The 25,460-nt window shown below is 65.7% G+C and overlaps 1 protein-coding gene across 5 annotated transcripts; it reads left to right on the forward strand.

Moving 5' to 3' along the window:
* The first annotated feature begins 2,567 nt into the window (after positions 1-2,567).
* On the forward strand, positions 2,568-25,282 carry PTH1R (parathyroid hormone 1 receptor). Of its 5 annotated transcripts, none has more exons than XM_079794375.1 (15): positions 2,568-2,707; positions 3,702-3,821; positions 14,288-14,390; positions 16,570-16,698; positions 18,208-18,318; positions 18,415-18,533; positions 18,644-18,738; positions 19,060-19,258; positions 19,474-19,627; positions 21,140-21,200; positions 21,502-21,568; positions 21,804-21,898; positions 22,465-22,606; positions 22,688-22,729; positions 23,220-25,281. In XM_079794375.1, exons 2-15 carry the CDS (start codon positions 3,750-3,752, stop codon positions 23,595-23,597), a joined length of 1,767 nt encoding a protein of 588 aa, XP_079650501.1. In that variant the 5' UTR covers positions 2,568-2,707; positions 3,702-3,749; the 3' UTR covers positions 23,598-25,281. The 5 variants fall into 5 exon arrangements, with proteins under 5 accessions (XP_079650501.1, XP_079650502.1, XP_079650504.1 ...); XM_079794378.1 differs by lacking the exons at positions 2,568-2,707; positions 3,702-3,821 and adding exons at positions 6,874-9,067; positions 10,977-11,098 and having other exon boundaries at positions 23,220-25,282; XM_079794376.1 differs by lacking the exon at positions 2,568-2,707 and having other exon boundaries at positions 2,894-3,821.
* The last annotated feature ends 178 nt before the right edge of the window (positions 25,283-25,460 follow it).

Here is a 25,460-nt window from a genome sequence, read left to right on the forward strand (position 1 = left end):
AGGATTAAGGCTTAGGTGCAGGCTCGGCCGGGGTCAGAGGTCAGCCGGGGGTTAGAGGTCAGTCTGGGATCAGGGTTGAGACTGGGATAGAGGCTGATGTGGGCGAGGGCTGGGGATGGATCGTTGGGCTCTGTGGGCCATGGCAAGGTCGGGCTGCAGAGGGGAGGCCTGAGCCTCGGCCTTTCGGTTTGGTGGCTGGTGCTCACCCCCGCCCGGCCCCAGGGCCCGGCTGCCAGCAGCGCTGTCAGCCCAGGGCCCCTGCACACAGACCAGTCCCTGCTCCCCTTCTGAGATGCGGGGACCCCCGTGGCTTCTCCTTCTAGGCCTCAGGCTGGAGTCAGAGAGGGGAGCCCCACAGGGACTCACTCCCCCTCCCTGCCCCCACCCAGGCCTTTCAAAATGCCATTGAAACTGACCTGAGACTGACCAGAAACCGACCTGGGCCCTGGGGCTTGCCTGTCAAAGGGCAGGCCGCCTCTCTCCCAGTTAATGTGTGACACCCGACTCACCCTGACGGTGGCACTTTAACCAGAGCCTGGGGGCGCGTTAGGGGACCAGCGGCCCCACCCACGGTGGTGGAATGTCCAGCAGGGACTCCGGGGGAGACACATGCGTGATGGCTACAGCAGCACCTGTGGGGGCCCAGAGCCCACCAGGCCCCTCTCTGCAGTCCTGTCCACAGCTCACCCTGCTCCTTCCACGTGCAAATGGTGTTTCCAAATCTCAAGCTCTCCATCAGATCCACGAGGGACGCCCCCATCAGCCCCCAGTTGACCTCTCCGTTCCCCCAAGCCCTCTGTGAATGTTGTTTTACCATCACCAAGGGGCGGGTTGGCAGTGGTCTGGCATAGAATCGCTTAGAAAGAGTCACAGCTGAGACATGGGGATGGAACACTGAGAACCCCCGGTGTTCTGGGCGCCTGGGCCTCGGGCACCAGCGGGGCCACGTCGTAGGGAGCGCCCCCACATCAGAGCCCCCCCCCCCCGCAGTGGAGGAGATGGGGCACAGGGACACAGCGGTGTCCCTCACGCCAGGCAGACAGCAGTCCGGCACAGGACACTGCCGCGGAAGGCAGGGGAGTGAACCGGGGAAGCCGCCTCACACAGCCCAGCCCTCCAACACCAGGACCCGAACCTCAGGGCAGTGGGGCGCCAGGAGGGTGTGGGTGCAGCTGGTAAGGGGGTATGCTGGCTGCCAGAAAGGCTGGAGCAACTGGATTTGCGGCCTTAGGACTCGGGCTTGGGGACCCATTCACATTGAGGGGGAAGAGAAGGGGGTTCTGGGGAGCTCCATGTCCACAGCCGAGTCTGGGGGAGACCCAGAGCCCAGGAGTTGGACACCCATCCTCAGAGGCACTGAAACAGTCAAGTTAAAAGTGCCCTTTGAGCCACTGGTCCACCCTGTTTTACAGATGAGGAAACTGAGGCCCAGACAGCGGGAGAGTCGTGGTGCCCAGAATACACAAGTGGTAAGTGAGCAAGCGGAGGGGAGGGGGGCCTGTCGGTCTGAATCCTATTTCCTAGGGCCCCCCCCGCCCCCCGCCCCCCAGTCACATTAGCTTCCTCCAACCATCCTCAAAGCCCTCCGGCCCAGGAACCCCAGGCCCCTCCTGCGCCTCAGCTTCCCAGACTGGCACAGAGAGGCGGTGGACTTGGGGTCCCAGGCCCCCTCTCCTGGTTGGTCAGGCGTCCGCTAAAGCACCTAAGCCCCGCCCCGCCCCGCCCCAGACCCCAAAGACTCCTCCCTCTTCCCCCCTAAGTTGTGGGTCCCCGGGGACCAGAGCCCTCCCCGAGCGGCTCCGGGTGTGACCGCGTGGGAGAAGGAGGCGGGACCCGCGGGTGGGGGTCTGGGCTGAGCCCCGGGTCCCGCGGCCTCCAGCCGCCCGGGGTGGGGTCGGGGGCGGAGCTGGAGACACAGGGCCGGCGCCGGGATGGGTCCAGACTGGACAGACCCCGAGCCGGGGAGACCCAGGGGCGGGAGGAAGGGGCGCGAGGCCGGAGCCGCGGGCGGGGGCCGACCCCTCGGGATGTTCCCGCGTCTGGGGTCCAGGCGAGGGCGGGGCGGGGCCGGAGGGCGGCGGCCGAGCCAGGCGCGGGAGGGCCGCCGCGCAGCCTCCCCAAGGACCCCGTCCAGCCCGAGCGGGATCCCGCGAGCCCACCGCGCGCGGGCGCCTCTGGTGAAGAGGGCCTGCCCCGCGCCGGGGCCCCCTTGGCCGCCCGGGCCGGGCGGGCAGGACAATAACGCCCGTGCCTCCCGGGGCGGGGAGCCCAGCGGCGGCCGCGGCCCGGCCGAGTCCCAGCCCGACGCGCACACAGCCCCCGCCAAGCCCTCCACACGCCCGTCCCGCCGCCGTGCGCCCCGAGCGCGGCCCCGAGAGCGATGCCGGGGGCCGCGGGCCCCGCTCCCTGCACACGCCGCGTCGGAGCGACCAGGGGGCGGGGGCGCGAGAGGCCCAGGCGGCGCGGGGGAGGCGGCGGCGCCCGGCGGGGGGAGGGGAGCGGCAGACGCCCAGGCGAGGGACGCGCGCGGCGGGCGGCGGCTCCGGGCGGCGGCCGGGCGGGGGGCGCAGGAAGCCAGGCTGGCCAGGGAGACCCCGAAAGCTCCATGAAGTCCCCCCGGGGCCGCGGACGGGGCGCTGTCCTGGGGAGTCTGTCGGGGGCCCCCCGACATCCATGGCAGGGCGGGGGCCGCGGCGGCGCGCTCGGAGTAAGTTGGGGTCCGGGCCGGCGCCAGGGGAGGGGGCCGGAGGCGGGGAGGGGTGACTGCGGGGGGCTGGCCGGCGGGCGGCTGGTCCGTTTCGGGGTCAGCCCACGGCGCCGCCTCGGAGCCCGCGAGCCGCCAGCCCAGCCTCCGGGCTCCGGGCTTTTTTGGAAACTTGCAAATGTTTTCGTAGAGAGAAGGGGGAGGGGAAGGAGGGAGCCGGGGAGTGACCGAGACGGAGCTGGGGCTGCGGGAAGGACGGAGGCCGAGGCCGGGGGAGCGGAGACAGACAGACGGACAGAGCGTCCCGGCCGCAGGCGCGCTCCGGCGGCGCGGGCGCAGGCGGAACTCCCGCCGGGGACGGGGCGGGGGTGCCGGAGGCGGCCGGCGACGAGATAGGGACCCGAGGGGGTTGCGGCGCTGGGAGCCCGCGGCCCGACCCCCGAAGGTCTCAGGGTCGCGGCAAAGTGGGGACCAGCCCCGAGCGGCACGCGGAGTGGCTCCAAGCGCGCCCCCCGCCCGTCCCCGCGCGCCCCCCGCCCGTCCCCGCGCGCCCCCCGCCCGTCCCCGCGCGCCCCCTGCCCGTCCCCGCGCGCGCCGCGGAGCTAAAAATAACCGCCCCGCGCGCCCCCCGCGGACCGCGACCCCGACCCCTCCCCCGACCCTCCCCCTGGGCGTGGGGCGAAGCCGCAGCTCCCAGTTCCCCAAAAGAAAAAAAAAGGGGAAAAAAGAAAAGGCGGGGCGGGGGGCGGGCCGGGGGCGGGGGGCCCGGCCATATGGATGTGATTTCTCCGCTGCGAGGCAGACGGGCCGCTCCGCAGCGCTCGGCGCCCGCCCGCCGCCTCCGCCTCCGCCCTCTCCTCGCGCTCGCTCGCCTGCCCTCGGCGCATGGGCCCCGCGTCGGGTCCCGGGCCCTCGGGCCGCCGGGCCGCCGGGGTCTCCTAGGCGCGGGCGTGGGCGGGGCCGCCGGCCTAACGCGGCTCTGAACCCCCCACCCCAGGGCCGGCGGCGGCGGCTGCCCCGAGGGACAGGGCCCTAGGCGGCGGCGATGGGGGCCCGGATCGTGCCCGGCCTGGCGCTGCTGCTCTGCTGCCCGGTGCTGGGCTCCGCGTTTGCCCTGGTAAGTCCCCGCCGGGGCGGCGGGCTCGCTCCGGGGTCCCTGGGGGAGGAGGGGGTGTTCGGGGTGCAGAGCCTTGGGTTCCCCGAGTCCTTTGAACTTTGCATGGGGGTCCCCTCCGACCCGGGTCCTCGGTGCCTACTGTCTCTGGGGTGTCTGCATTCTGGGTTCCAAACGCCTCCTTTACGTCTCCCTGTTTCTGAAGGTTGGGTTTGGGGTCCCAGGTCTGGAGGTCTGTGGTTGGGGACCCCTGCCTTCCCCTTGTGTGAGCACCACTGCTCCGGTTGCGTCTCCCACGGAGATGACAGTGTGACCGGCCGGAGGTGGGCTTTGGCCCTGAGGTGGCGTCCACAGACTCCGCTCTGGGGCCTCCAGGACGGGGCTGGGGGCTGAGGTCAGAGTCACCCAGGCAGCGGGCAGGATGTAGGGGACCCTCCAGCTCTCAGGGTCCCCTGCGTGCACACGCGTGTGCGCGCGCGCACACACACACACACACACACACACACCCAGCTTTACCCAGAGTGGAAGCTTTTTCCATGGAGAGGCGCATACGGTGTGGAGAAGGAGTCCCTGGCCTCACAGAACATTCCTACAGGAGAAACGCTCAGGGAAGATGGGGGACCCCATCTGTACCCTCCCGAGAGCAAAGGCCAAGAGGGGACCAGAGGGACCAGAAGAGAAAGGATGGGAGATGAGGAGGGAGAGAGAGAGAGAAAGGGGGTGCGGACAGAGCTCCCCAGAGCAGGAGGAGCAGACAGACCAAGAATAGGGGTCACTGGAGGAGCCAAGAGCTGGAGACACGCTGGAGCGGGCCTTTTCTAGGAACGTCCATCAGATCCCACCCAGCCGGGCCGGCCGGTTGCTGAGGAGGGTGCCTGTGTCTGCCCTCAGGCCCCTGCTGCCTCCCCGGCCCACCTCCCAGGTGAGGCGTTCCCTTCTAGAAAGAGGCAGGCGGCCGCCTCCGGGCCAGCTCCTACCCAGGCGGAGCCGCAAGGGGAAGGAAGGCCGTAGCTCTGGGGTCCTCCCAGCTCTGCCCAGAGCCTGCGTGACCTTGGGCTGTCCTCCGCACCTCAGTGTTCCCATCTCTGAAAAGTCAGCAGGAAAGAAACATTTGCCTACGCACCCCGACCCGAGGCTCCTCTCTGCTCCAGGCTTCAGTGTGCCTCGTGCCCATGAATCCAGCTTCCCAAAGGGTAGACGGGGGAGCCCTGGTGACTGCCAGGGCCCTGAGCCATTTCCCATCCTCCCCTTTCCCAGGCTCCCATTTCCCAGGCGCTCAGCTCCCTGGGCAGAGCCACCGGCACAGTCTGTGTGCACATGCGTGTGCGTGTGACTTTGGAGGGATAGACGGGGCCATGGGCTTGGGTGTCTTGCGAGTATGCCTGTCTGTCAGAGCAGGGTCTGTGGGACTCTGGGCATGGCTGTTCTCTGGGTCTGTGTGTGTCTGAGCCATGGGTGAGCTCACCACGCGTGTGGGAAGCTGTGGGTCTACACACGCCTTGCTGGAGCAGAGTTGTGCTTGCACGTGTGTGCGTATGTGGACACCGGGGCGCCCAGGTCTGTCAGTTGCGTGTTCCTGTTTACTGAGTGCTCTGCTGTCTACTTGCCAGACACAGTTCTGAGCACTGGACACAGTTAACTAGTTTGTCTTCCCAACACCCTCTTGGAAAGGGCCTGCTGTTGTCCCGTTGGTAACGCCTGAACCACACAACCATTGGGGCCGTGACTGGTTGCGTGCCAACCACGTGCCAGCGCTGTGCCCGTGGGGGAGAGGATAACGGTCCCCCGAGACACTCCATGGAGGCACTCGCAGATCATTCGCCCGGCTTAGCGCGGGCCCAAGGCTGAGGCAGGACAGGAGGGGCATCGGGCCTGGGTCTGCTCCGGGACCGTGTTGGGGCATCTGTGGCTGGACTCGAAGGACGGGAGTGCCCTGGACCCTCCCTGGCTTCGGGGCTAGAGGGTACGGTTGGAGGGTCACTCACACCCTGTGGTCCCCTGGGCTTAGTGGGAGCCAGCGAGAGGCTGCCCATCTGCCAGCTCCCGCTCCTGAACCAGGCACGGCTTCTCCCACCAAGATCTTCCCTGGTGCCCACCATGCCCACCTGCCTGAGCTGGTGCCCACCCTGTGTGCCGCCTGCCCAGCCAGCCCCGGGACCCAGCTCACATCTCCAGGGACCTCACGGTTGGGGGACTGGAAAGCATCCCACTGGGAGCAAGCTTGGCTGTGGTCAGACTCGGCCGGTCCATCGTGCGTACAGGGAAGAGGGACCGTGAGGCTGGAGCGGGTGGAGTGAAGTCTGGAGGGAGGGATGCGCCCACAGATCGTGAATAGGGGGCAGAGGGGTGGTCTTATCCTTGGGGTGCTCCATCCTAAGGACACGTGAAGGAGAACCTGCAGGAGGGAGGCGGGAGGGGACTGGCCTTACGTGTAGAGACGTGACCTGAGTCAGACTCCAGAAGGACTGGGGGGGGGGGCGAGGACAGGGGGGCCCCCTCCCAGCCTGCTCCAGGGGCAGCTCGGCCACAGAGCTCACTTCCAGAGACAAGAAGGAACTAAGCTGTCCCCAGATTCTGAGCTGGAACCCGTCTCCAACGTTTTCTCGCGCCGTCCACTCACCCACCATTTTATGCGCAAGTCCTGAGGTGCCCACAGTGAGTCTGCGCGAGGGGGTTTGAGCCCAGGTCCCGGCTCTGCACCGAGCTGCTTCCTCCACGGCAGGGAGCCCGTGCCCACTCGGGTTTTCTTTTGCTTCCTTTTTCTAAAAAATAAAACAAAATCTTGTTTTCCTTTTTTAAATTTTTATTTCTAACTTCATAACCGACCCTTGCAAATGTTCTTCCTTATAAAAGGGTCAAATGCTAAGATTAAACAAGCATCACTGATTACTCCGAGCCCCACTCCCACTTTTAGAGAAAACAGTGTCTAACCGCCCGGGGTCGGGGGGGGGGGGGGGGGGGGACTCCCGACCTTTCTCTGTGCGTTCCCAAAAGGCACTGCGAGTCCCTGTCAGGGAGGTAGCTTCGTCCTATAGTTTTCCGCTTGTTTTTAAATAAATGGTATCGGGTTGTGGCAGGGTTTCCGCCACACCTTTTTCTACTTAACGATGCACCTTGAACCCTGCGTGTCGGTAAATGCAAATCCGTCTTTTTTTAATGCTGTGTCGTATTCCAGAATCGGGATCCAGGCCGCCGTTCCCAGGAATGCACATTAGATCGTTTCTGCACAGTGTGTGTGTGTGTGTGTGCATGTATGCGTGTGTGTGCACGTGTGTGTGTGTGTGTGTGCGTGTACTAGTATGCGCGTGTGTGTGATCCTGGCCGTGGCAGAGAAGCGCCTCGAAATGCCGTCGCCCGTCCCCGTGTGCCCGTCCCCGGTGGATGGTTCTAGATTCTGTCATTGCTGGGTCTGGGGACACGCATGTTTTCAATGTTCACAGACGAGGCCACACTGCCCTCTGCAGCCGCCTCCCCCAGCACCCGTCTCGTCAGACATGAGGGTTCGCTGCCTCACCTTGGCCGTTCGGAGAGGTGAAAAGCGACCTCGTGTCATTGGAGTTTGCCGGTTACTAGTGAGCTTTTGGACTTGCCGTTGGCTTATGGTCCGTCTCCTAAGAGCTTGCTCAGAGCCATTACCCATCTTTCTCCTGCGTTGTTTGCCTTTTCCGTATTGATTTGCTGAAGCTTTTTATATCACCTGCCCTTTACACACCCCACCGCCCCGCCCCCTCCCCAGCTCCGGGGACTGACTGCCTGTGGACAGAGCAGGGGGAGGGGCGAGCCCTCGGAACTTGGGTTTCCTTCGGAATGTTTTAATGAGGCATCGAGCAGCCTCCCCCAGATTCCTGTCGTGGGCCCTCTGGGGACACTCCCCGGCGGCCACCACATCAGGAAGGCCAGAGAGAGGGAGTCTCCAGCAAAAAGAAAGCTTGAGGGGGGAGTTGTGCGTGCCCCTTAAATTGTCGGCAAAATAGAGTGACTGGGAGAGGGTGCAAGGTTTGGCTCCGATGCGCAGAAGCGTGGGAAACCTCCAACCCTTACGAGCCCCAACTCTGGGACCAGCCGTGTGCGGAGGGGGGACCTGGTGGGACCTACTCTGCCGACCAGGCAAGCTCTGGCCGGTCCTCCAGCCCAGGCGGAGGCCGGTGCACACCCACCCTCTCCTCGCCACCGACGGATCCCACCTCCCGGCTCCGTCCCGCTGTGGCCCGACGGCGTCCGTCCACGCTGGCCGGCATCACAGCCTCCCCTAGCCCCTCCCCGCCACGAACACAGGCGGCTTGTTCAGGAAGCCTGGGGGGGGGGGCAGTCCACACGTGTGAGCGGTGGCCGGCAGGAGTGTCCCTGCAGGAGCCCGGCCCGGCCAGCTCCGGCCGGACAGACGGAGGGCAGCAAGGGGTGGGGAGAGCCGCACGCAGTGGGCACGAGACATGGAGGCAGCGCAGGTCCCAGGAGTGCGACCGGGAGAAGAGGGGCAGGAGGCCAGGGGGGCAGGAGGGGTCTCCCGTCCACCAGGGTTTCTCCTGGTCTGCCTGGAGGCACAGTGTCCGGCAGTGAGAGCCGAGCACGCCGCCACCAGCCGCCACCATCGGCATCTGCTCACCTGTGCGCCCACCTCCGCCCGGAGGCTGCCTCAGGCGCTCTGCAAAGAGGCGCTCGCTCCGCGCAGAAGGAGATGGTGCCATGGGACTGAGGAAAGCTGGTGCTGGGAGCCCCAGAGGACCGGGTGGCTGGTCCCCCCCCCCTCCACTCCCACCCCTGGCCTCCAGGGCTGCAGCTTGAGCTGAGCAGACCTCAGCTCCAGGCCCGGCCTCTGCTCGTTGGCGGGACGCTCAGCCTCTGTGTCCCCGTTTGTAAGACGGGATGTGGTGGAAGGGGAAGGACCTGTGGCCAACGTCCAGGAGCCGTGGCTGGTGCCGGCAGGGAGGGGGCGCCCGCGGGGCCGGAGAGACCGGCCAGGTCCAGGGTCGACCGCCATGGGATCTGCTGCCTCCTGAGGTGAGCACACCGCCAGCAGCCGTCTTCCCAGGACCAGGCTGGACCCAGGGGAGGGACGGAGGGACGGATGCGAGGACCCCAGAGGGCACCCCGAGGCTGACACCTTCCCCAGAGGCAGAGGTGTCAGCGCCGAAGAAGGATCCCTGTGTCTCCTCCACGTTCCCGGAGGAGGAGGCCTGTCTGGGACCACAGACGGAAAACGTGTGGAATTTGGCAGCGGGAGAAGCCCCGAGAGGAGTGGCTCTCATTTGGTCAGTGGCTGGAGCTGGCTCTGCCCCCCACATCCCCCACTGCCCCCCCACATCCCCACTGCCCCCCCACATCCCCCACTGCCCCCCCACAATCCCCACTGCCCCCCCACATCCCCCACTGCCCCCCACATTCCCCACTGCCCCCCACATCCCCCACTGCCCCCCACATCCCCCACTGCCCCCCCACATCCCCCACTGCCCCCCCACATCCCCCACTGCCCCCCACGGCCCCCACTGCCCCCCACGCCCCCCACGGCCACCGTCACAGCCGCCCCAGCCCTGACACGGTCCGTCCGCGTGGGGTGGCCGTGGGAGTGGGTTGGGGAGCTGCTGGCTCCGGGGGAGGGGGGTGGCAGCTGGCTTTCTCTTCCTCTGGGCTCCTGAACGCAGGAAATGAGAAACACATCCGGGCCTCTTGACCACACACTGCTGTCTCCCCGGGACGGCAGCTCCTGTGTTTGTAAATAACATGCAGGCTCCCAGCCCCCCGCCCCGCACCCCGCCCCAGCCCCGCAAACCCCAGCCCAGGGCTCCCAGGCTGCCTCTCCCTCCCCCCAGCTCAGGGCTAAGGTCAGGGCTAAGGTCAGGGCATCGCCCGCCCCCGCACGTTCACGGGCTGCACGTCGCGCCCACAGGGAGGCTCTGTGTTGGGTGGAACGTGGGAGCGTGTGCTGCAGGGGGAAGTTGCGCCCAGTGGTCAGGTCAGGGGAAGACGGCCCTGACCCAGCACCATGGGAGGGGTGTGGGGAGGGGGCTGGGCACACCTGACACCAGGGTGGGGGGGCCCATCCGTGTGGCTGTCTGACTGACCCCTGGCCATGACCCAACCCTGGGTCCCTAGTCTTCGTCCCAGAAGCCAAGACCCACAGGCTCCCTGGACCCAAAATGATGCGGGTCTGAGTCCTCCGCCCCCATCAGGCGCTGGGCCATGAAGACCCCAACTCTGCTGGTGGAGGGCTGGCGGGTGAGGGTGGAGCGGCAGCCGGGGGCAGGCCTCCTCAGACAGAGCAGAGGCCAAGGAGGGGCCCTCTTGCCCCCCAAGCCCCCGCAGTGACCTTGAATCTTCGTGTGAGTCCCCGGTGGACCCAGGTATGCAAGGAGTTACTGGGAGGTCCTTGCACCCCCAAAACTTGTGAGGCATGCCCCACCCGGCAGGCCTCCTTGTTCCCTCTCCCCCATCCTTGGAGCCCCCCCCTCCCAGCACCCCCCACTGGGGCCCCTGCACTCAGACACCTCCCTCTGCAGGCTGGGTCCCGGCTTGGGGCGGCCATGGCACGGGGGCCCATAGCCACGATGGGGGGCCAGTGCTGCTGACCGAGGGCAGGAGCAGCCAGCGCCCCCCGCCCCCCGGGTCAGCCCTGCCGGCCCTGAGGCCCTTCATGCCGCGCAGGTCCTCCAATAAGAATGGCCGGTTACCAGCTGGGGAGCTGCTCTTGGGTCAGTTTGGGTCCGTTAGCCGGTGGGAACTTCATCCCCCTCAAAGCCTCGGCCGGTCGATGCTCCCTGAGGACGGGCTGTACCTCGTTCACTCCTCAGCAGCTCTCACCGTTCTCCGGGTGGAAGAGGGAGGCGCGAGGATGAGGCCGCTTTCCCAGACTCAGCCTGTCCGCGGTGGAGGCAGAGCCTCCGGGTGCAGAGAGGGAGCCGCTGGGGGGGGGGAGGGGCTGCCCTCCTGGCAGGTGGGAGTGCCCTGGTGTGGCTGCCCGCCTCCGCGCCTCAGGAAAGGGCTGCCCTGATTCAGCCTTGAATCCCTCTGGCTACAATGGCAGTCCTGCCGTGACGGGGGGACAGAGAAATGGGTGGTGTGTCCAGGAGGCCGGAGGTGGGGCTGCTGTCCTGTGGGTGAACGGAGGAGTTTGGAGGCTGTGGGGGCTGGGAGCACACACCTTCCCTCTCTGGGCATGCCCAGATCCACCGTGAAGACGAGGCTCCAGCAAAGAGGGCGCCTTCTCTGGCCGTGGAGAGGGTGCAGCCAATAGCAGCAGGCGGGGGCTGAGCAGACACCTTGGGCCAGTGCCTGGCCATCCCCCGGTGAGCACACCTGTCTGTCTGTCTGTCTGTCTGCCAAACCAGCACTCTCCAACCCATGACTGACGCCTTTAGTCTAGGCCTCAGCTCTGACCCTCAGCCGTATCCGTGGGCTAGAGTGTCTGTGGGGAGGGCCGGGGTGCCTGTCTTTGGGGCCTGTGGAAGCTGAGCCGGTCACATGGGAGCGCCCCATCAGCTGGGAGAATGCAGTGCATTGTCTGTCTTGAGAGATGGAGGTGGGCAGAAGGAAAGGGGGTGGGGGAAGGGAGGTGGGTAGTGAGGGGTAAGGATAAGACTGGCAAAGGGGGCTGATGGCAATTAGGAGGCTGACGGCAACACTGGTGATGGCAGTGGTGGTGCTGATAACACTGGTGGTAGTGATACTGGTAATTATAGTAGTTCGTGCCCATGATGGTGGTGTGGTGGTGATGGTGGTAGACGGTTGTGTTAGGCAAGGTGATAAGTCTGTGGTGGTGATGGTTGTGTTGGGGATGTTGGTCACGGTGATAGTCTGTGGTGGTGGTGGTGGTGATGGTGGTTGTGTTGGGGATGTTGGTCACGGTGATAGTTTGTGGTGGTGGTGATGGTGGTTGTGTTGGGGATGTTGGTTAAGGTGATAGTCTGTGGTGGTGATGGTTGTGTTGGGGATGTTGGTCACGGTGATAGTCTGTGGTGGTGGTGGTGGTGGTGGTGGTTGTGTTCGGGTTGTTGTCACGGTGATAGTCTGTGGTGGTGGTGGTGGTGGTGGTGGTGGTGGTGGTGGTTGTGTTGGGGATGTTGGTCACGGTGATAGTCTGTGGTGGTGGTGATGGTGGTTGTGTTGGGGATGTTGGTTAAGGTGATAGTTTGTGGTGGTGGTGATGGTGGTGGTGGTGGTGGTTGTGTTGGGGATGTTGGTCACGGTGATAGTCTGTGGTGGTGGTGGTGGTGGTGGTTGTGTTGGGGATGTTGGTCACGGTGATAGTCTGTGGTGGTGGTGATGGTGGTTGTGTTGGGGATGTTGGTTAAGGTGATAGTTTGTGGTGGTGGTGATGGTGGTGGTGGTGGTGGTTGTGTTGGGGATGTTGGTCACGGTGATAGTCTGTGGTGGTGGTGGTGGTGGTTGTGTTGGGGTTGTTGGTCACGGTGATAGTCTGTGGTGGTGGTGGTGGTGGTGATGGTTGTGTTGGGGATGTTGGTCACGGTGATAGTCTGTGGTGGTGGTGGTGGTGGTGGTGGTTGTGTTGGGGATGTTGGTTAAGGTGATAGTCTGTGGTGGTGGTGATGGTGGTTGTGTTGGGGTTGTTGGTTAAGGTGATAGTCTGTGGTGGTGGTGATGGTGGTTGTGTTGGGGTTGTTGGTCACGGTGATAGTCTGTGGTGGTGGTGGTGGTGGTGGTTACTGATGGAAGCATGAGTTGTAACAATAAATGGTAGGGAGTGGGTGCTATGATGGGGTGGGGGTGGGCAGCTCCACAGGGGTCAGGGGTCAGACCCATAGCAGCCAGGATCCCCAATACCAGAGGCACAAAGGGAACTCCCGGTTAGTCTTGGAGCCCCTGGATTGGGCAGGTGGAGTTGTCCTCCCTCAAGCCCATGCCCCACAGCCTGCCCCCCCATAGCTGACAGGTGGGGGCAGCCCCCCCATAGCTGACAGGTGGGGCAGCAGCAAACACACAGAAAGCTGCTCAGCCCTTCCCGGGGGCCATGGCATGGGGCTCAGCTGAGCTCTCAGCGTCCAACTCAGACTCCAGAAGCACGGACACCCATGGACACCCTGACAGTAGCCTCTGCCCAGAGCACATGTACACATGCATGTTCACACACACTCAGGCTCACGTCCCACATATGCACGCTGACACGCCCTGTGTGAGGACACAGAGGCGGGCGCACACACACGCACACGCACATGCACACGCACACGCACAGGCCCGGCTAAGGGAAACAGGCAGAGAGCCCTTGGCCCGCGGAGCCGACGGAGACTCCTTGGCCCGGGAAGCCCTAGCTGCTGCCGCCCAGAGACTCGGTCAATTAACTTCTCCCCGGAGCCCAGCTCCCGACCCCCAGCCCCAGCCAGCCCTCGCCCCCTCCCTCCCTGCCTCCTGCTGGGTCCCAGGCCTGCGAACCCCACTCAGAGCGAGGGGCCCAGCCCGGCCTTGGGATGCCTGCGGGGTGCAGTGCTGCCTGTGGCGGGCGTGGGGGCCAGCTCTGCCCTGTGGAGTCTGAGGGGACACAGCCCGGCCCTGGGGTCTCCAGGGACATGTCCGTGTCCCGGGGGCCTCAGGGAGTGCATTACTGGGGGGCTCCCTCACGGGCTGGGCACACGGAGCTGTTCCCAGGGCAGGGCGCTGTCGTCACCCTCTGACTCCTTTCCAACCCTAAGTCAGGGGAACAGAGGCTGGGGTGACACCCCCCCCCCCCCGCCCCATGCTTCTGTTCCCTCCTGAAAACAGAGCTGGCGAGTCCCAGTGGGTGGGAGGAAGCCCAGGCAGGCAGAGCATTGGAGCAAGTCCCGACCGTGACTGCGTTACCAGAACAGAGCGAGGCCTGCTGGTACCGAGGCCTGCTGGTACCAGAACGGAGCGAGGCCTGCTGGTACCAGAACGGAGCGAGGCCTGCTGGTACCGGGCAGCTTCCCGAGAAGCCCTGGGACTGGGGATGTGGGCGCCCAGCAGGCCCGGCCAGCATCCCCACCCCTCCCTCAGCTCCCTCTAGGGGAGTGCTCGGTGGGAGGGCTGAGGCCCCCTCCATTCCGGGGAAAGTGTCAGGGTGGAAGCTGGCGATTCCCAGAGTTCCCCGTGCGCTAGGACTTGGAGGAATTCCGGGCCTTTTCCCCCAGAGCTCAGCACGCCCTGTGCTCACTCCATCCCACTCAGGTTCCCAAAAGCGGCCGATCCTGTGAGGATCTGTCCTGGGACATTCCATCCATCTCTCATGCCCCCCTGGGGAGCGGCCTGGACAGAGTATCAGTGGCTGCAGCAGGCGGGGTCACTAGCGGGCAGACGGGACCCCCACCCCCTTTTTTCCTCTGGTAATGCGGCCGTACCCCTTGGAGCCGTGGCTTCCCACGTGTGAAATGGGAGCCGCGTAGGCAGATTTCCCACTTTCTAGGGTAAGGGCCTTGGGACGGGGGTGGGGGGGGTGGGGAGGGTCCCTCAGGGTGGCTGTGGGACCGGCTGCCGCCTGGCCTGCACTCTGACCTTGGACCTGGTAGGTGGATGCAGATGACGTCATGACCAAAGAGGAGCAGATCTTCCTGCTGCACCGAGCCCAGGCCCAGTGTGAGAAGCGGCTCAGAGAAGTCCTGCAGAGGCCAGGTGGGCGGGGCGGGCCAACAGGGCTGGGGGGTCCCGAGAGGGAGGGGCCGGAGGAGGGCGGGAGCCAGTCTGCAGACCCAAGTGGCATCGGGGTGGGTGGGTCAGGGAAGGGGGGCCAGGCCACCAAAAGGGGGGCGGTTCAGGCAAGACCAGTGGTTGAGCGTTAACCTATGAGCCGGCAAGTCCGGGCACATGCGGGGTTGCAGGCTCGATCCCCAGCATGGGGTGTGCAGGAGGCAGCCAATCGATGTTGCTATCTCTCTATCCCTCTCTCCTCCCCTCTCTAAAAGTCAATGAAGACATTTTTTTTTAATAAAATAAAAAAGTCAACAGGCTCAGAAATGAGTGGGGTGCAGAAGGAGGTACACCCATGGCTAGGAAGAGGGGGGATTAGATGGTATGAAGACAGCGAACGTTGAATCACCCCAAGCTGCTTACATCCGTGAGGCACGCCGGGTTAGGAACACGGACCCCATAGGGTGCTTCCTGGTAGAGGAGGTATTCATGGCGGGTCCAGGAGGAGAGTGAGGTCCTTACGGAGGCCACCTGGGCAGAGGGCGAAGCCCACGTGTCCAGGGTCAGGAGAACTGAGGGTCCCTGGGGCTGGATGGGAGGATGGAAGGCTGAGGATGGGTATCCATGGTTCTGTCAGTCAAGGTCACTGTCCGGGAGAGGGTGCTGGCCCGGGGTAGGGCGGGCTTCCTCCCACCAGCACAGCACGGCCGTGGGAAGGGGGGCGGGCGGGGGGAGCGCCCCTGACTTCTCAGCTCCTGCTCATCTCGAACTGGTTTCTGTCTGGAGTCCATTTCCTGGAAGTGGAGATGGGCCTCATTAGCGCCCGTCCAGACCTCTGACATGGGTCTGGCTAATCTCATCGGCCTGGAGAAAGTCCAGGCCCAGAATGACCAGCTGACCAGAGCAGATCCTCGCTGAGCTGGCCTGATGCTGCGGGGGGAGGAGGCTGGGCACACGGTGTAACACACAGTGCTTCTCCCATCTCCCACGCATGGACTCACAGGGCTCCCCACAGCACTCCCACCCGCGGCGCCTGGTCCCCTGCCCATCAGCTCGGGGACTTGCTCTCCTGGCTCTGCGTCCTGAACCCAGCCTTCTTCCTAGTTGTGGCTGCACCTCCTGCACCCAGTTCACGACCCAGCCCTGTCTTCCCTCGTCACCCATCCTGCCTCCCCAGCCCTGCGGATGCCCAAGGGTGCAGGCAGGCAAAGGCACAGCCATCCCAGCCCAGGTGTCTGCACTCAGCTTCCCACTGCTGCCACCGACCTGACAAGGGAAGGCCAGGGGCCTGACTTGGGCTGCAGCCTGAGGAACGCAAGTTGGAGAGTGAGGGAGACTTTGCCACGAGGAAGAGACCTCACGCATCTCCCGTGGCGAGCAAGGCCAGGCCCCCCTTCGATGGGGTCTCCAGGGTCGGGGGGCAGTGTAGGCAGACTGCCTGCCCAGCCCTGACAGCTGAGGCTCCTTTTTTTTTTTTTTAATATATTTTATTGATTTTTTACAGAGAGGAAGGAAGAGGGATAGAGAGCTAGAAACATCGATGAGAGAGAAACATCAATCAGCTGCCTCTTGCACACCCCCCACCGGGGATGTGCCCGCAACCAATGTACATGCCCTTGACCGGAATCGAACCTGGGACCTTTCAGTCCGCAGACCGACGCTCTATCCACTGAGCCAAACCGGTTTTGGCCAGCTGAGGCTCTTGCTCTCGTCTCCCCACCAGCAGCCTCTTGACCTGCCCGGCGCTCTGGCCTGGCTTCCTTTTCCCGGTGTAACCTCTGCTGACATCACTGCTGTCCGCTTTCGCCAGGCGCCCCCTGGTGGGCCTTCGCCTCCTGCGTGGGCTGCAGCTCACTGGGTCCAGGACACCACCTGTGCCCATGTCTTGCCCACATTTGCCACCCAGCCCTCTAGTCGGTCCCCACCGCCTGGTGCTGGCTGCCCTGGGAACCCTCTTTCACGTCGCCATCCCTCTGGTGGGTTCTGCACCCGGCAAGCACTTCACAGTTTGTAAAGCACTTCCTCGCCTCCTCTCAGCTCTCCCAGCAGCTGGGGTGTCGGCCGGACAGGGCAGGACCCCCGCGGTACTGCCCGGGAGTCCGGGGCACGAGGTGCCTGGGTCCCCTGCTGCCGCACTGACAGCGTAACTGCCCGCTTTCTCCAGCCAACATCGTGGAATCGGACAGAGGATGGGCATCCGCGGCCCCGGGGAGGCCCAGGAAGGAGAAGGCACCCGGGAAGCTCTACCCTGAATCCAAGGACAAAGAGGCGCCCCCCGGCAGCAGGCGCCGAGGTACGTCCACGCATCCCTCTGTCCACGCATCCCTCTGTCCACGCATCCCTCGGAGGCAGCTCGGACCCACCCACCCCCAGCCCCGCTCCATCCCCGCCCCCCCGGAAAGCAGGGGAGGGGCTGGGAGGAGACAGAGCCGAGGGGGCAGCGGGAAGAGGCAGGCAGGCTGGTTGGGCTCAGCCCCCAGGAGGTGCAGGCAGAGAATTTGCCCCCCACCACTCCAGGGGTGGGGGTACCCAGGACTACAGCCCCTTCCATGGAGAGAGATCCACAGAGGCAGGGAGAGGTTGGGAGGGACCCCGAGACAGAGATAAAGAGGCAGGGAGAGACGGAAAGGGGACCAGGAGGTTCACACTGGGTGGGGACTCGGTGTATCGGAGGAGGACGCACCAAGGCACAGTGAGGTGGCCATAGGGGCACGCGGGAGAGGGCGGGGCGGGAGACAGTGGGACGAGGAGGGAGAAGAGAGAGGAGGGGCGGGCAGGGCCGCATTGTCCCCAGGGACGTAAGAAGAGACAGACGCAGCGCCCAGGCTGCAGCCACAGGGCCGGTTTGAACCGGCTGGGTGGGCAGCAGATTCCAGATGGGCCACATCTGGGAGGCTGTGGTCACCCTGGGCTCCCCAGGGACCAGAGGGAATTGTGGGCCTGGCCAGGCGGGGCTGGGAATATGGTGCCCAGGACAGAGGGCCTTTCACCACGCCGGGGTGGGGCCAGCCATCCAGGCAGCCTTCCAGGTGGCGGGACAGTCCCAGGGTTGGAACCCTGCAGGGGAAAGAAGGGAGCGGGGGAGAGAGAAAGGGGGGGATTCAGAAACGGGGGACCCTCTGAGGTCACATAGCTCACGCCCGGAGCCCACAGTGGGACGTGCCACCTGCCTGGCACTAGACTGCCTCTCCCGTGTTCGCCGGAGTCGCACACCTGCGCTCGGGCGGCCTCGGATGGTGGAGGGAGCACGGCCGACGTGGTCCACGCCCGCTCCGCGGGAGCCTGGCGGGCACTGGCCATGGACCTGCCTCCTGTCTGTGGTCCCGGCGGGTCGCATAGGAAGCATTCTCAGCTGAGGGGGTTAGTCCAGAACCTGGACCTTCTCCAGGGGCACCAGGAAGTGAGACCAAGACCAGAGAGAAGAGAGAGGCCTGGCCAGGGCTGAGCACTTGAGGGGCAGGGCCTTGGGCTCTCTGCCCGAGCAAACCACTGCCCCTCTTGGCCTCTGCCAGCCTCTGGCCAGTGCCAGTACCTGCGCGGGGGGGGTGGGGGGGGGGACGGGGAGGCGGCGGGGGAGGGGCGGGTAGTGAGATCTGAGGCCAGGTGGGTAGAGATCTGAGGCCAGGTGGATGCAGGGCACATAGGGAGTAAGGGCTCAATACAGTCTCCCCAGAACACTCCGGGCCTGAGTTCTCTCGTCTTGGGGTGCAACTGTCCCTGAGGGAGCTACTGACCCAGGTGCCCGCTGGTCACTAACCGTGGACTTGACGGGTGTCCCCACCTTGTCTGTCTGTGGGCACAGGGCGCCCCTGCCTGCCTGAGTGGGACCACATCCTGTGCTGGCCGCTGGGGGCGCCGGGCGAGGTGGTGGCAGTGCCCTGTCCCGACTACATCTATGACTTCAATCACAAAGGTAAGGCGGCCGGGGGAGGGTGGGCACCTCGGGACACAGGACTTGGAGCTCAGGGCTTCAGTGGCTGCCCGCCCTGACCCTCCCACGGACCCGCAGGCCATGCCTACCGTCGCTGTGACCGCAATGGCAGCTGGGAGCTGGTGCCCGGGCACAACCGGACGTGGGCCAACTACAGCGAATGCGTCAAGTTCCTGACCAATGAGACGCGTGAGCGGGTGAGAGCCTCCCCCTCCCTCACCTGGCCGGGTGAGGCCACCCGCACCATGGGTGACCCTGACCGAGCCCTGACCTCTGACCCTCCCCCGGGCGTCTCCCACCTGCACAGGAGGTGTTTGACCGCCTGGGCATGATCTACACGGTGGGCTACTCGGTCTCGCTGGCCTCCCTCACTGTGGCTGTGCTCATCCTGGCCTACTTCAGGTGGGCGGGGCGACGGAGGGGCGGGGCCTAGATCGGTGGGCGGGGCGGTGGAGGGGAGGGGCCTGCTTCCGGTGGGGTCTTCTTTAGGGTGGAGGGGCGTGGCCTATATCGGTGGGCGGGTCGATGGAGGGGAGGGGCCTTCTTTAGGTGGGCGGGGCGACGCGCGGGGCCTTGTTTAGGTGGACGGGGCGACGGAGGGGAGGGGCCTAGATCGGGGGCGGGGCGGGGCGCACCCCTTCTCCTCCTCTGCCCTCCCCTGCCGGCCGGTGTCCCCACCCACTCGTCCCGCGCCCCCACCACGGCTGTGTCGCGCGCCCGCAGGCGGCTGCACTGCACACGCAACTACATCCACATGCACCTGTTCCTGTCCTTCATGCTGCGCGCCGTGAGCATCTTCGTCAAGGACGCGGTGCTGTACTCGGGCTTCACCCTGGACGAGGCCGAGCGCCTCACGGAGGAGGAGCTGCGCGCCATCGCCCAGGCGCCCCCGCCGCCCGCCACCGCCGCCCCCGCCGGCTACGTGAGTGCGCCCCTGGCAGCCCCGCCCTCAGCCTCCTCCGAGTCCCGCACCCTCAGCCCTGCACCCTGCCACCCGCCCCTGGGTAGGGGACCTGGACCAGAGCCTGCCCTCCCGCGGGACGTGCCCAGCACCACTTGCCCCCTCCACTGAGCCACCCCGCCCCGCCCCCACGTCCCAGATGCGCCCCGCCGCCGGCTGACACGCTGGTCTCCTAGGCGGGCTGCCGGGTGGCGGTGACCTTCTTCCTCTACTTCCTGGCCACCAACTACTACTGGATCCTGGTGGAGGGGCTGTACCTGCACAGCCTCATCTTCATGGCCTTCTTCTCCGAGAAGAAGTACCTGTGGGGCTTCACGGTCTTTGGCTGGGGTACGCAGGGGGGGCCGTGGGGGATGGGGCCAGAGGGCACCAGAGGCTGAGACACCCACACAGCATATCCTGCCCTGGGCGTGGGGCAGCAGGGGCAGCCTGCCCACCCTTCTGTGACTGACGCCCTCCCGGGCTCGGGGAGCAGAGCGTGGCTGGGTGGGTTCGCCTGGATGGGCTCAGCCTGGAGTTGGGGCTCAGCCCAGGAGAGGGGGTGAGGGCTCTCAGGTCAAGATCCAGCTCAGGCCCTGCCGGTGTGGCTCAGTGGGTAGTGTCGGCCCTTGGACTGAAGGATCCTGGGTTCGATTCCAGTCAAGGGCACGTGCTCGGTTGCAGGTTCCCCGACCCCGGTGTGTGTGTCTCTCATTGATGTTTCTCTCTCTCCCTCTCCCTCTCCCTCCCATTCTCTCTAAAAATCAATGGAAAATACCCTCGGGGGAGGATTAACAACAAAAAGATCCAGCTCAGGATCTGAGTGGGATCCTGGGTCAGAGGTCAGCCTGGAGCTGGACTTGGGATCTGGGACCCTCCCCCCAAGAACCCTGACTGTGAACACCAATCCCCTCTGTGTGAAGCTGTCCGCAGGGCCCTTGCCTCCCCCGCCCCCCAGCTTCATGCACAGCCCCCCTGCAGAATGGGCAGCTGGGCCTGCCCTCCTCCCCTGCGGGCTCTGGGATCGAGTTGCTGATAATTGTCCATTATTGTTGGCAGCTCCAGAGCCTGGCTGGGCTCTGGGCAGCTGGCCAGACTGCAGAGGGGCAGGTCTAGTGCTCAGCACCCAGAGGCCCTCAGATCAACAGCCACAGCCTCCTCCTTGGCACACACTCTGACCTTGACCTCATCCACAGCCAGCCCCGAAGTTGGAGGGGAGACCTAGACCTGGTCCCAGGAACTGAAGCAGGCTCTGGGCTAGAGGGTGTCAGGGTGGGGGGGCCGCACTGATGGAGCGCACAGAGAAGCGTAACCCAGGCCACTCCCTCCCCTCCCAGAGGTACGCAGGCCCAGACCCAAGTGAGGGGATGGAGGGTGGGGACCTGGGCTCCGTTCCTAGAGGCAGAGCTCGCCCAGAGGTGCCATGGGCCACCTGAGCTGGCATCGGCCTGGGCACACTGAGGTTCCCCCGGTAACAGGCTCCCTCCCCCACGGGAACCCCCACGCAGAGCAGCACCCTGTGGGGAGGGAGGAGGAACAGCCTGCATGTGGCTGCTTCTGACTCTGGGTTTCACCATGGGCCCCACAGGGGGCTGTGTGTGTAGGGGGTGCATGTGTAGGGGGTGCAGAATCGAGATGAGGGCAGAGGGCTGGACGTGCCCTAAGGGGAGGCTGCTGAGCAGCACGTGCCAGGGCCCAGCTGTCACCAAGCAGCTTGTGTGCCCAGGGTGAGGGGTCAGGGACAACGAGGGGCAAGCTGGGGATGGTCAGGGACGAGGGGAACGGAGCTGGCATGGTGGGTTGAGAAGAAACACCTGGAATAGCATCTGAGGCCCTCACGCGCTGTCCTCTCTCTGCACACAGGTCTGCCCGCCATCTTTGTGGCTGTGTGGGTCGGTGTGAGAGCCACGCTGGCCAATACGGGGTAGGTCCAGGCAGAGAAGGGGCTGGGGTAACACAGGCCAGAGACACCCCTGACACCCTCTTCCTCTGTGAAGCGGATGACGGGGCCTCCTGCGCCCTGGCCCTGAGTGGCCCCAGCTCAGGGTCACAAGAGGCTACTTCAAAATCGGTCTCTGAGGGTGGCCTCACGCCTGGCCACACCCAGCATACCCTGACCTGTGTCCACAACAGCTAACGGGAGAGTAGACCAGCTCTGGGCCTCTGTGGGCAGGCTCTGGGTGGGAGCAGGACGGGGTGGGGGCTGACGCCTCAACCTCCCGCAGGTGCTGGGACTTGAGCTCCGGGAACAAGAAGTGGATCATCCAGGTGCCCATCCTGGCCTCCATTGTGGTGAGCAGGGGTGGCCACAGGACTGGGTGGGGGTGTCCCTGGACCCCAAGGTCACAGCCACAAGGCCTGAGAAGCAGCTGATCTCCATCCCGGTCCCTGGTCCTCACGGGGAAGCCGAGGCCCCACGGCCCCCGGAGATGCAGTGGCAGAGCAGGGCCTGGGCAGGGCCATGGGTCCCGCTCCTTGCCCCCGCCCTGCTAGGAGGCCATGGAGACTCAGCCCCCTCACTCCACAGCTCAACTTCATTCTCTTCATCAACATCGTCCGGGTGCTCGCCACCAAGCTGCGGGAGACCAATGCCGGCCGGTGTGACACGCGGCAGCAGTACCGGTGAGCACCCACCATGCCAGGCTCCTCAGAGGTCAACATCCAGGCACCACATACAAAAGCCAAGACTGAGGCTCCACGAATGAGCCTGTTTCAGGGGAAGGACCCAACTCCCAACTCCCTGGTTGGCCCCGCCCAAAAGTGATGGGCTCGCTCCTGGCCTCTGGGCACCCCAAAGCCAACCCGGGCCCTCAGCGCCAGGCGCTGCACTGGAGCTGGGGTTGCAAGGGCGGGACAACCCAGACGTCCCCTCAACGAGCTGGTCCCAGGTAGTCCGAGGCCCAGGTGGGCAGTGGCAGCGGCGAAGGTGCTGAAACCGAGGAGTGGGCCCTGGGATGGTGAGGTGAGGCCGGGCGGGGCCCGCAGGTGCAGGGCCCGAGGGGACTACAGTTGGTCCGCTCCAGGAACAACCAAGTTGACCCGATGAACTGGCTTGTCCTCCACGGGTGGCCAGAGCCTCAGGCCCCGTGGTGGCTTCTGGCGCCTGGGGCCGGCAGGTGGGGAGGAGGGGCCGAGTGCCCGTGGGGGGGGGACGCGGCGCGGCCCTGACCTGTGCCCTGCTGGCCCAGGAAGCTGCTCAAGTCCACGCTGGTGCTCATGCCGCTCTTCGGCGTCCACTACATCGTCTTCATGGCCACGCCGTACACCGAGGTCTCAGGGGCGCTCTGGCAAGTCCAGATGCACTACGAGATGCTGTTCAACTCCTTCCAGGTGCGGGCCGGCCAGGTGGGCGGGGCTGCCTGCTCCTGACCGCCGGGCTCGCCCTAGCCTCTGCCTCTCTCCTCCCCACAGGGATTTTTTGTCGCCATCATCTACTGTTTCTGCAATGGCGAGGTAAGCGGTGGGCTAAGCGGTGGGCGTCGGCGGGCAAGGCAGGGAGGACGAAGAGGCCCCAGGGCTCCGGAGCCCTGCTCCTCCCATGCTCCTGCCCGGTTCTTCCTCTGTTCCTCCAAGAACGTCCTGAAGGCAGAGAGGTCTTCCCAGTGGCTCAGGCTCAGGCTCAGGATGTGCTAGGATTTGTGGGCTCACCCATCTCTGGGGTAGCCCAGTGTCTTCCCAGCCCCAGGGCTGAATTCTCTGTCATCCAGATTAAGCGACTCAGCCACCCTCGGGGCCATCTGAGCCTCAGAGGTTCTGGGTATGTCAGCTGCCTGCAGCCAGACACTGAGTCCTGGGCCTTGGAACTTTCCGGGAATTTGGAATTTACCCGTCTCCCTCCAGGGCTGTGCTGTAGGGGCCGGGGTGGGGGCACTGCTGGGCTTGGGGTGACGGGTGGCAGAGGGGTCAGGGGCGCTCCTGAGGCCCACCTCCTCCTGCCACCCAGGTCCAAGCTGAGATCAGGAAGTCGTGGAGCCGCTGGACGCTCGCCCTGGATTTCAAGCGCAAGGCACGCAGCGGGAGCAGCAGCTACAGCTACGGTCCGATGGTGTCTCACACGAGCGTGACCAACGTCGGCTCCCGCGCGGGACTCGGCCTGCCCCTCAGCCCCCGCCTGCTGCCCGCTGCCACCACCAATGGCCACCCGCAGCTGCCCGGTCACACCAAGCCGGGGGCCCCGGCCCTCCAGACCTCACCGCCAGCCGCGGCCATGTCCAAGGACACCGGCTTCCTCAACGGCTCCTGCTCGGGGCTGGACGAGGAGGCCTCTGCGCCCGAGCGGCCCCCCGCCTTGTTGCAAGAGGAGTGGGAGACAGTCATGTGACCGGGGACCAAGGGTTGGACCTATGGACCAAGAGACGGACGGTCGGTGGTTGCCCACTCATGGCTGGGCTGGGAGAACAAAACAAAAAGAGGAAAAGGAAGCTTCCTGTTGTGGTCTGAGCTGGGGCCTCGAGTCACTCCAGGGCGAGGGGCTGGGAGCGCGGGTTCTGGAGTCCCACCTCAGGAGGGGTCTGGCGATGTGGGCCAGCCCCTGGGCCCGGGGTCAGGGCCCCGTCCAGCAGGAGGGCCCGGGAGAGGCTGCGCTGTCCGGGCCCCGCGGTGCCGCACGCTGACCAGTGGGCCCTGCGGGGGGGGCCCCAGCCTTCCCTGCCACCAGCTGCCCCGGCGCTCTCCACCCAGGCTGCCTCTGGCCCCGCTCCCCTAGCAGCTGTGCACCCAGGGCCGACCTCAGATCCCTTGGGTCCCTGGCCACCTCCCCACCCCAAGCCCGAGGCCCCTCCTGCCTGTCTCGTGGCCATGCTGTGCCCCTTGGAGGCTGGGACACTCGGGGAGCCCTCACGTGACTCTAAGGATGCGACAGGTGCAGGGGGAGCGCCCGGGCAGCCAGGGGAAGGTCGGCTGGGGTCCCTGCTCTGGCTCAGGGCTGTGGGAGCCAGAGGGCTGGCCGTGGAGCCTGCACTCGGTCACTCACAATGGACCGAGACGGTCACTGAGCATCCCCCCTCCACCTCCCTTGGCCCCTGCCCACCCCAGGCGTGGGCCCTAGAATGGCAGAGGCCCTCGCTGGCCCGACACTCGGAACCGACCCAGCCACAGCCCTGAGCTCTGGCCGACTGGCATCTTGTGAGGCCCTGAAGGGGCCCCAGCCTGGCCCGCCCTTCCCTCCTCTCAGCTCAGACCGTGTTCTCCTCCAGGGACTTGGCAACCGGGAAGAGCTCCCCAACTCCAATAGCACCCCCTCATCGGAGGCTGGGCAAGGGTCACAAGGCCAGGACCCCGGAGCTGGCATGGCACCCAGCAGCCCAGGCCACGCCCACCTGACCTTCCAGGTGGCAGGCAGGACAGACAACTGTCCAGAGAACTGGGGCTCCCCGTGATGACCTGCTCGGGATGGCAGGGGCCCGGGCCGGGCCTGAGGGCCACTGAACCACACTGAGCAGCAGGGCTGCCCGGGGGAGAGCAGCAGTCTCTGTGTAACAAGGAGGCAGAGGGGGCCGCAGGGGCAGGGCAGGCAGGTAGCCGGGGGGGGGGGGGGGGGGGGGGCGCTGTAGGGAGGACTCCCGGTGAGGCACTGGCTCAGGGAGACATATGCAGGGCAGACCTCAAACCCCCCAGGGGTGTCTGATGGCCCTCCCCAGCTCAGGCTGCAGGACTCTGGCCACTGGGCCTTCCAGGCAACTCGTCCGCCCACCCCACGGGCAGCCACTGGGGCCCGAGCGCTGGGCCCAGGCCCATCTTCCAGCCCAGATCCTCCGGAGGCCTCTGCAGTCCAGTCCGCGAGCCCCCTCACCCTGAACATGCTGACCGGGCCCCCCAGGACGGGTGCCCAGGACGGAGTGAACCTCCTCTCCGACTGGATTCCCTCTGGCGCAGGGTTCAGCCTTGCCCCCCGGACGGGCTCTCCACCCCACACAGGGCCGTGCTGGGCGCTCGCTCGCCGGGTTCCCAAATCCAAGCAGACGCCTCCAGGTGAAGGCCGGCCCGCCCTCCTCAGGTTATTTGCACCCAGGACGAGGCCAGGCCTCCCCTTTAGGCTGAGCCTCGCCCAGGCCATCCAGGTGCTGGCAGAGGAAGTGGGAGCCCCCAGTGGGCCTGGCGGGCAGTCAGGACCCTGTTTGCCTTGAGCAGGGCCTGGAGCCAGGTGGTCACTTCGCCCGTCGCAGCCTCGCAGCCCGGCCAAGCC

This window comes from Cnephaeus nilssonii (genome assembly GCF_951640355.1).
Source record: "Cnephaeus nilssonii genome assembly, chromosome: 17".
NCBI classification, from domain to species: domain Eukaryota; kingdom Metazoa; phylum Chordata; class Mammalia; order Chiroptera; family Vespertilionidae; genus Cnephaeus; species Cnephaeus nilssonii.